This window comes from Mercenaria mercenaria, chromosome 14 (assembly GCF_021730395.1).
Source record: "Mercenaria mercenaria strain notata chromosome 14, MADL_Memer_1, whole genome shotgun sequence".
NCBI lineage: Eukaryota > Metazoa > Mollusca > Bivalvia > Venerida > Veneridae > Mercenaria > Mercenaria mercenaria.
Genome location: NC_069374.1, coordinates 28,598,430 through 28,609,582, shown reverse-complemented (window position 1 = coordinate 28,609,582; position 11,153 = coordinate 28,598,430). Strand labels below are relative to the sequence as shown.

Below are 11,153 nucleotides of genomic sequence, written 5' to 3'. Positions count from 1 at the left end.
TTTATTTATTATTGATCCAGGAAATTTAAAGGGATCAAACATTTAATCTGCAGTAATGACAACAAAACAAAAAGAATTATTCTTACCCGATAAACTGGTTGCTAATTGATTGCAATTGCATCTTCTCGCGTTTTCAAGATGTTTATTTAAACATTGTTAATGTAAAGAGAACGCAGACTGGGTAGTACTGTCCCGAAATAAGTTAATTTTATAAGGTAAAATTATTGGAACCAGTCAACTGTTTTTAACATTTTTCTCGAAGGTTTATGGTTGAACGTCCGAAACAAAATGGCGGTCCAAATTTTAAAGATTTTTTTCATTTTCGCCACTTGCGATTTTTCTTTGCCACTTTCACACAGATTCGCCAAATGGCTCGAGTGGCGAACGACAGCGTGGGCCTGAATGTACAGTTTTAAATTAATATAAAGACAAACCCTACCTTGAAAATTTGATCTGTTTGAGAGAGACCATTGTGTTATAGGCAGGTTGATTGTCCCCAGCTGACTGACACTTAGCAAGAATTCTGTAGAAATTCTTCCACTGGTACTCATGACACAACTCTTGGTAACACAGGTTGATTACCTGAAAAAAATATACTCATTTCAAGAAAATCACTTCAATGTTAGAAGACGAATAATGGCTGCAACATTACCATCACACAAAAGCAACGTAACTCGACATTAAATTAGGTCACTGTGACCTTAAGTCAAATTAAACCAACATGAAAACCAAGCTAGAGTCTTAAATCGTATAAAAAGGCTTGAGATTTGAATTTAACTGAAGTACATTAATGTTGCAGGATCAATTTATATGTAATCCATAGTTTATGTTTGTTTATGTCCTGTTTGTCCTCCGTAGTCTTATTCTTGTATTTTGTCAATAATCACCTCCATAGTCTTCTTATAGTATTTAATCATTAAACATTACTTTTTATCCTTTAAACCTCAGATGAACCATCAGACTTTACTCATACTAATTTATTCATACTTCACAAATCACTAACCTCATGGATGGGCCTTTCTTTCTGATTTTTGACTTCAAGGCTAATATGCACAGTGCATGTGCACTTGGAATGAAAAATTGATGGAGCAGGCCACGTTTTTTGTCTAGGACAACAAAAATATTTTGAGTGGTGCATATTTGTGTATTTGTAGACCCTGTTTCCCTAATTCTAAGTCTAGAACTCATGCAGGTATCCTTTTTGACTGCCAATAAATTATTAAGGTTATATTCAGTCCAACAAGAGCTGTCTCCGTAGGATGACACATGCCCCCGATGGCACTTTGAATGAATAGTTATGGCCGATGTTAGAATTTTAGGACCTTTGACCTACGGAGCTGGGTCTTGCGCGCGACACATCGTCTTACTGTGTCACACATTTATGCATAGTTATTTTAAAATCCATGCATGAATGACAAAGATATGGACCGGACATTGCCCATCAATGCACTATCATGAAAATGATCTTTAACATCTAAGTGTGACCCTTTACCTTTGAGCTACGGACCTGGGGCTTTGCGCACTGCACATCGTCTTACTGTGGTACACATTCATGCAAAGTTATTTGAAAATCCATCCATCGATGAAAAAGATATGGACCGGGACACGCCCATCAATGCACTATCCTTTAACATCTAAGTGTGACCTTAACCTTTGAGCTACGGACCTGGGTCTTGCGCACTGCACGTCGACTTACTGTGGTACACATTCATGCCAAGTTATTTGAAAATCCATCCATCGATGACAAAGATATGGACCGGACACCAGGGCTCCGGAAATTTTGATAACTCAATCGGTCCGAAACGAAAATCCTGACATCGGCGCTACCCCACCCACCGCATTCCCAATATTACATATTTTGTAAAACGTGATAGGGTAAAGAAATAAGCATGTCATGCATTAAAACTGAGTTACCAGTCACCACGCGTTACCATGCAATGAAGACGGTTATTCAGTGTTATGTGTGATCGTTACTTTGTTTAAATTTCGATGTTTTTCCGAGATAATACGAGGCATTGACACCGTGTGCGTAACTAGTCTAAAAGCCAACGCACGTGACTTCGCTACCGTATACACGGCAGATACTTTGTGATGTTTCCTCATTCTTTGACGGAATTCTATAAAATACAATGCGTCAAAGTGAGTTACACGACACATATTCTCTGCTAAACAGCCTCAGTATTTAAAGAATACTCTGCCGCGGACTGAATGTGTACGTTATTTGAACGCTGAGATCGAATTTCCCGCATGTATAGTACCAAAACGTCACACGGGTTGGCCACGGATATTCCATTTCACTTACGTTGTACTTCAATAAGCAACTACATTTTATAAACTTATACGCTCTTCTGATGTAAACAAAATTTCATTTTGAAACGTTTTTTAAAAGACCGATTTGATAAACTGTGCCACTCCGGTTTTCTTTATCATTCGTGGTTGCCCGTCCATTTTTTTCTTTTTTGTACAGTCGGGTTGCAAAGACGATTTTCTGCATCTGTTTCAACTGGAGACCCAACAAATGAATCATGTAATTTTTTCAAATCAAGTAATTATAAAAATTATCTTTATCGGTTTTCCGTGTGATGTCTCATTAAATCAAAGACTATAATGTACAATTATAGCTCTTTGATTAATGCAGCGACCATTTGTTTGTTACGTGATCAAACATAGCCTTTTGAAATAAACCATCCGTCGGATTCTATAATAAAAAGATATGGACCGGACACACCATCAATGCACTATCCTTTAACGTCTAAGTGTGACCTTGACCTTTCAGCTACGGACCTGGTCTTGCGCTCTGCACGTTGTCTTACTGTGGTACACATTCATGCCAAGTTATTTGAAAATCCATCTATCGATGACAAAGATATGGACCGGACACGAAAATTGCGGACAGACCGACAGACAGACGGTTCAAAAACTATATGCCTCCCTTCGGGGGCATAAAAAAGTAAATGACTGTGGCTCTGACCTTTAACAACTGACTAGTCACTTTTGAATGTGTAATATATGCATGAGAAATGTATGTGGTATAAAAACTATAATCACACTCTAACGCTGTATGTTAGAAAATGTTTTTAGACTAATGAGTAATGTCATTTTGCTCTAACTGAGCTAACTGTCAGATGATAGGCAATCCTAAAAAGTTTGAAGTTTGTATGCTAATAAAGCCTTTTTCAATTAGCAAGTATATAGGACCACACAAACGAAGAAGCATCAGTAACCATTAACCTTTTACCCAGCTAAATTTCTAAAATGGACTAGTCCATCATTCAATTTGGTCAGTACCATTTTAATATTCGAAGGGGTGTTCACTGAAAATTTACTGACTGAATAGCGAACAGTACAGACCATGATCAGCCTGCAAGGATGTGCAGGCTGATCTTGGTCTGCACTGGTCGCAAAGGTAAAACCACTTGCCGCCAGCGGGCCCTAAAGGTAAATCAATATTTAAGGTAACATAAAACACTCTAAATGAATTTTCATTTGCTAAAATCTTCAAAAGTTTGTATTTGTTTATTTAAACTGGAAATTATATTAACTATACATTTCCAAAATAGTGCGATCAATTCGTAACAAAAATGCCAAAATACTTCAGAAAATGGGAAAAGCACCAAAATTGGCACAGCTATTTATTAAAGCATTAAAAACATTTTTTTCATGGGACCCATTTGATATCTGTCAAGATGGCCGATGTGGCGGCCATTTTCCAAAATGGCCGCCAAAACTCAATATTTACCTTAGAAGATTCTAATGAAAGGTCATTATATTTACATTCACCCCCAGAATGCACTAAATATAAATGTATATAATAAAATAAATCCTAAATTTGCATCAAATGCAAAAATAACAATTCAAATGATGTTAGTTTCTTTCTGTTTCATGGTAACGGCAAAAATCTAACCTTTAAACTAGTTTAATATTATCATTGTGTAGTTTTCATATTTTAAAGCATATTTTGTTTTAATATATGTAATTTATATTATTTCACTGTTATTCCCTCCACAGCAGCATACTGAAACATTGTTGTTATTCCCTTACCAGTATTTAGCCAGATGGGGCTTATGGGTTGCCTCTGTATGCATGTCAATACGTCAGCCATGCAGAGTGGGATACTGCAATACCTTTGAACTACAGCAGAATTTTTCATGATACGTGGTACATGGATAGATGGCAATGCAGAGAATGCCAATGTCATTTAAATTTGTTCCTATGGCAACAAATGTTGTTGCTAATGGCAACAAATAGTGCACGAATATGACACAAAGTGTCATCCTGCATTTCTTCAAAACAAGGAGAGATTGTTTCTTGAGGAATTTTACATAGACAGAGGGACAAATTGAGAACATGCTTGTTATATCTTATTTCTCCTCTTGTACATCATTTTGTCCGTCTGCATGTCGGTCCATCATTTGCAAATGGCAGATTCTTCAATAACTTCAAAATTGCAAATTCTAAAGACTTCTTTATGAAACCTTGTTTATAGATGGTAAGTAATATGGAGAATGTGAAGGTCAATTAACTTACTTGCTATATAAAATTGTAGTTTCTTTGACACTAAGTACGACAACTACCCCTTTCAGTTTGGGACTTCGAAATGCAAGAATAGATTATAGCGACGGACTAGTAGGATCAAATGAAACAATGTTCCTTATTATGCACCCGCAGTCACAATGTCTGCGTAATAAATTGCTAACTGTGTAACAAAGAAGAGTAAGGCTGAAAATATAAAAGTTGCTTTCATGGACAACACTTAGTAACTATTCTGTGAAATATATTACTCTGAACAGTGAGCTGAAATCTGAAATAAGGTACATGTCAGATACTCTTGTCAGTACACACAAGCACGAGATTGTCGACAACTTTAGTTAACTTGCATAAGGCAGTACAGAGCATTTCAGCACGTTTGACAAATTACGTCTTCCTCGACAGACTTTATCGAGGTTGCAAATGCACTTGAGCAGCTATTGGTACGAGACTGGGGTACTTGAGACAAAAACTATTGGAAAGGTTCCAATATATCAAGATCTCTCTGGTCAGCCCTATTTATCTTGACTAGGAATTTTTGGAAAGTGATGGAACACCCGACACCCATATGTGCCCGACTAATGGGCAACCTTTTTTAGTATGTTCAAGAGGTGTAGCAGACGATGCAGGAATGCACATTATAGCCCTAATCTATATGTGAACAGGTGGTTGATCAAGCTACTTGACATATTTTTTTAAGAAGAGTATCGAAAGCCTCCATTTATACCCCAAGAAATATAATACGAACAGTTTGCTTGTAGGAAGATGTAGAAAATGCATTTAAAATTTTGATTCACCGGTAAGCGCGAGCTGTACTGGTTAGCTTTGTTTGACAAGACAGTGTTATTCTTACATTGGACTGCTTAACTGGAAGTACAAATGGTAAATAGATAATATTTGTCGTCTTAAAACTAGTAATTCAAATTGGTATTAAATTGTGTTTCGAATGTACCTGTGCTCATTAGAAAAATCCTCAAGTACTCACATTTAATTTAATTTTAATTTCAGTAAAATGTCCAGAAATAGATATTAGAGCACATTTTTCCTGTAGAAATGATAGATTCTGCTCTTAATTTATACCCCCGTTACACTCAGCCATGTTCCCACTACGTCGTAAAAACTAGCAGGACGCAGTAAGGACATGTACAATGTAGACGAAATACAGTAGACTCCGATAAGAACATGATAATTAATAATTATGGTCTCCATGAGTGTAGAGAACGTGGTCGAATTTTGGACATGTTCAAAACAAATGTAGTGAGAACGCTGTCTAATCAGGAAGCAGGAAGGACGTAGTAATGATTAACTAAAACCTAGTAGGACATAGTACAAGCGTGGTGCGGACGGGAAAGGCTGCATGGCGTGCTCACTGCGCTGTCATTGGGTTATCATTGCGTTCTTGCTACGTCAATGGAGTTCTAACTTATCTACGTTTGGGGTGCTATGACCATGCTACGTGCATGCCACATTGTAGTATACCGCATAAGGTTATTAATACGTTCTTTCGGTTCTTAACACATCTATGTCACGTTTGCAGCAGGTTCTCACCATGATTGGTTCAGATTCTGAAATTAAGTATGAATACTGGATTCAATTCCCAATCACTTCGTTTTCAATCAGCAATGGGTATCGAACATCATCAGGAATTGCCACATAATCATGGACTCAGCAGTACTGGCAGCTTGTAGTGGACTTTTGGACCTCCGTATATCCTTCACACTGCTTTTGCTTATTCCACCGCAGTCTCTCTATAAGACTGCTCATTTTTCTTCATTGGGGCGTTGGGGTGGGTGGGGGGGGGGGGGGGTTGGCGTCGTTTATTGTAATTATGGTTGTTGAGTGTAGATGCGGACACAATTATGTCAATATAACTTGCAGAAGGAATGAAAAAAAGAGGCGCATGGCGTTGTATTTATAAGTAGCTGACGAATGCAGTGAAAAGGTGATAAGCATATGGTTAAAACATTGTAAGCGAAAGGTGCAATCTGACTGATCGTACTAAGAATGTAGTAAGAACACACTGGACGTGAAGAAGCGCGTGGTAAGAAAATTAGTGTGAACGTGTAAGACTTGGCAAGGATGTTAAAAGCGCGCAGTATGAACTTTAGAACTGCACATTTTTCAAGTTTGATTCCCGTCCCCACCGCGTCAAAATTTTCAGGAAGCAGTATGATCTTCATTGGTCTTTGCCTGAGAGTGATCAGGGCATTATCACACTAACATAATTAATGAATTATATAGTTTTATTAAGTGTCATTAGTTCTCTAGTGTAAATAAATTGAAATGAATACAGCAGCACTTACAAATTCTGAGTCACGAAAACTAATGACAAAGTGAAACACATGTCATTTATTCACTAATATACATTACAGACTAAAACTTCGTTTGCTCAAACTCTGATAATTCGAACACCATTCTTCAATTAATCTATCGTCAGGTCCCAAACAAATTCCTTTATAATATATTTTTCGATCGCTCATACTACCGATAATTCGAATAAATTTAGTCGGTCCTGATGGGTTCCAGTTACCAAAGTTCGAGTGTATTTATAATTAATTAATTTACAATTGTTGTAAAGTTCTGCACAGGACTGTTGCCATTTTAACATTCTTGATATGCCAGTTACTATTATATACTTAATTTTGATTAATATAAATGCATTATGACTTTTCTTCTGCTTAATAGCACATTTTATCCAAGGGAGACAATTTTTTCATTTTTGTTGGAAGAGCGGTATTTTTGTTAATATATGTTTGGATTTATTCAGGCAGGTGGTTTAGCTTATTATACTGATGACTGTAAGTGTCAATAGAAATTTTATATATAATATTATGTATTTTTGAAAATATATACATATATGGCGGCCATCTTGGATTTTTCGGCCATATTGGATTTTTCGGAGTGGGTCTCATGCTCATTTTTAGTATTTTGCCCTGAAGTAGTTATGTACCAAGTTTCATGCTTTTCCCATTTTCTGAAGTATTTTTACACCATTTTACTGTACTAAAAAGGAATTTTACATCTCTAAATAGATAATACAACAATGATAATAAAGAATGTGACTACAAGGAGACTTAGGTACATAAAGGAAACAAAATGTCCTACACATTACCAATTTTTATCAAGACTTACAGCAACGGGTAACCCTCTGCAGATGGTACTGTATTATACTATTTCCCGCTTGACATAGCATAACAATGTGGCAGATTTTTGAAAAATATTTTTTGTTTCAATTTTATGACCCTTTTTGATAAGAGGATATACCCTCCGTCACTGCACATATGATTAACCTTTAGCCTGCTGGCAACAAGTCATTCTGCCTTTGCGACCAGTGCAGACCGAGATCAGCCTGCACATCCTTGCAGGCTAATCATGGTCTGCACTGTTCGCTATTCAGTCAGTAAATTTTCCGTGAACACCCCTTTGATGATAAATGGTTTTACCCAAATTGAATGATGAACCAGTTCATTTTAGAAATTTAGCAGGCTAAAGGTTAAACAGGACAGATTATCATAATTCTATGACAAAGTTCCCTCTAGCAGGTAGCACTGTGCAGAATGCAGTGAAATGTTTCAGTACAAGAAACCCCAAACCTGTAACGACTTTTGCTACAGCTTATGATGTAAAATAAGTCATTCCTTTATAATTTTTTATGAATGTAAAGTACTGGGTATCCTACAAATGTTTTTTAAATGTCCTGGTATTGTCATTATTTTTCTTAAACTTTGTTGGGGACAATAACCGAAATTCAAATTTAGTCAAGTTTATAGCAGATATTTTTTTCTTGAGTATCTAACAAGACAAAAGTTACTTCCCCTGATATCTCAAAGATACATCCATAAACAACTTCAAGCTTCTAGTTGATAAGATCTCTTAGTATCAAGGTGGATACATGTGTGGACCTACTAACTGAAATTCTGCGATAATCAATTCATTCTACTGAAAGCAGCACTAATATCTAGAGTACTGACCTCTGCCCCTTCCCAGTTCTCTAACTGGTTCATATGATTTTGTCTTCTCTTGCCTGTCATATCATGGTGGATAGGTAGGCCATCTTCTATCACACTGTTAAACTGTTTCTCTTTTTCTGGGGGACCTGAAAACCCACAAAAATAAAGTTCATAATCACACAAAACAGTAGTACACAGAAAAATCACACAAAACAGTAGCACACAGAAAAGATATCAGTAACACTTAATTACTCTAGTCTTTAAAAAGCTAATATTTCAAATATAATTGTCAACACACACACTCAAACATAACTTTTACAGAAAAACACTTTACACTTTCTTCCAAATACCGAAAAATCTCGATCTCTACGGTGAACATTTTATTCAGTCCAAGGTCAAAATAGTCCCTAAAAAGCAACTTTTTTGCCACAAAATCAAATTATGTAACTTAACAGGAAAAACAATCATTGTATAAGACATCGTGATTTTGTTTAGGTTCACCATTTAATCAACACTTCTGCCTTACTGCCTAGCAAACCTCTCCTTTTAAAAATATTATACATATACTTGATAGTTCTTTTTTTACATACCAGCTCTAACCCGTGGAGCATGTAATTGGTCCCCACTTAAACATGTTTCTCGAAGATCGTGCCATACTGAGTAACGGAACTTGTGTGAGGGTAGCTGAAAAAAATCCAAATGGCTTTCTCAAATAATTACACCATGACATGTTACATAAATGTTTCAGAATTAACACAGCACTTTTTTTGGAAAATGAAGCTATTGTGATATCATTATTTGTGGGGCGCAATTTTTTTTTTGTAATTTTCCACAAAATTTAATCCCAGTAAACAGGTAAAATTCCCATTAATGTTATCTGCAATATTGAAAATCCAACCATTCCTGGCATTACAAAACTGCAGTTTCTTTGATAACCATGGACTTTGATGCCAACAAATTAAATGACTTCACAGTATTTCATATAAAAATTTATTTGGTACCAAATTTTCATAAAGCAAACAATACCGGTAAGTATAAAATTTCTGAAGTCATGGTGTCATGTAATTTCTAGACCATTACTTTGAAATAGAAGTTTTGTGTTGCCCTTGACTGAAGTCCCACTGACACAAATTAGATCATATTTCAACTGTCCAGCTATGGTTGTGGAGGAAGGCCCAGTTGCTCTTCTACACATTATTTCAGGCATTGACAGGCACCTTGGTAGAATCACCAACCTTACACTTTGGTAAAATCACCAATCTTCTGCAAGCCTGCTGGATTGCTTCCTCACATCAAAGAATTCCAGTTCCACAGCCTTAGTGTAGTTCCAAACCCACTGCCTGTGATAGGCAAGTGACCGAAAGTCAGCTAACTTAACCACTCTGAGTCACAGAGGCCCCACTTCAGAGGTGATAGCTAGGCCAGTGACCGGAAGTCTGCTTACTTAACCACTCTGAGTCACAGAGACCCCACTTCAGAGGTGATTATAAGCGAGGCCAGTGACCCAGGAAGTCTGCTAACTTAACCACTCCGAGCTACAAGGCCCCTCTTCAGAGGTGATAGCTAGGTCAGTGACTGGAAGTCAGCTAACTTAACTTCCGGTCACAGAGCCCTTTCAGAGTGATAGCTAGGTCAGTGACTGGAAGTCTGCTAACTTAACCATTCCGAGCTACAGAGGCCCCTCTTCAGAGGTGATAGCTAGGTCAGTGACTGGAAGTCAGCTAACTTAACCATTCCGAGTCACAGAGGCCCCTCATCAGAGGTGATAGCTAGGTCAGTGACTGGAAGTCTGCTGAACTTAACCATTCTGAGTCACAGAGGCCCCTCCTCAGAGGTGATAGCTAGGTCAGTGACTGGAAGTCAGCTAACTTAACCATTCCGAGTCACAGAGGCCCCTCCTAAGAGGTGATAGCTAGGTCAGTGACTGGAAGTCACCTAACTTAACCATTCCGAGTCACAGAGGCCCCTCTTCAGATGTGATAGCTAGGTCAGTTACTGGAAGTCAGCTAACTTAACCATTCCGAGTCACAGTCTGCTAACTTAACCACTCCGAGTCACAGAGGTCCCTCCTCAGAGGTGATAGCTAGGCCAGTGACTGGAAGTCTGCTAACTTAACCACTCTGAGTCACAGAGGCCCCACTTCAGAGGTTTAAATGACAAAACTTATGTAATAAAAATAATTCATAACAAACCCAAAACTTACTACCTTCGGAAGTATATCATTTTTAAATTGTAGTTCAATTTTTATTGTTGTTGTTGCTGTTGATTTTTCCCAGGGTTCCAGTTATTTCTGATGTTTTTTGTGTTACTTGTCCCAATGCTGGAGTTAGTGTCATGTCCACTGTCTGCTATGCTGGAATATATTTGCAAATCAATTTATGATTTAGCCGTGCCATGAGAAAACCAACATAGTGGGTTTGCGACCCACATGGATCCGACCAGCCTGCGCATCCGCGCAGTCTGGTCAGGATCCTGCTGTTCGCTAACGTTTCTCTAATTGCAATAGGCTTTGAAAGCGACAGCATGGATCCTGACCAGACTGCGCGGATGCGCAGGCTGGTCTGGATCCATGCGGGTCGCAAACCCCTATGTTGGTTTTCTCAGGGCACGGCTCATATATTGTAAGTTCATAAACCAACACAGTCAAATTCACTGAAATTTATCCTCAGCCAAACA

The 11,153-nt window shown here is 37.7% G+C and overlaps 1 protein-coding gene across 1 annotated transcript; it reads right to left on the bottom strand.

The window, feature by feature from the left end:
- Positions 1 to 34: 34 nt before the first annotated feature.
- LOC128548141 (uncharacterized) lies at positions 35 to 9,672 on the bottom strand. The gene is made up of 5 exons (XM_053522555.1): positions 9,604 to 9,672; positions 9,068 to 9,161; positions 8,499 to 8,623; positions 440 to 582; positions 35 to 47 (listed from the first exon to the last, which is right to left on the bottom strand). The coding sequence occupies exons 1-5, from the start codon at positions 9,670 to 9,672 to the stop codon at positions 35 to 37; spliced, it is 444 nt and encodes a 147-aa protein (XP_053378530.1).
- Positions 9,673 to 11,153: the final 1,481 nt, after the last annotated feature.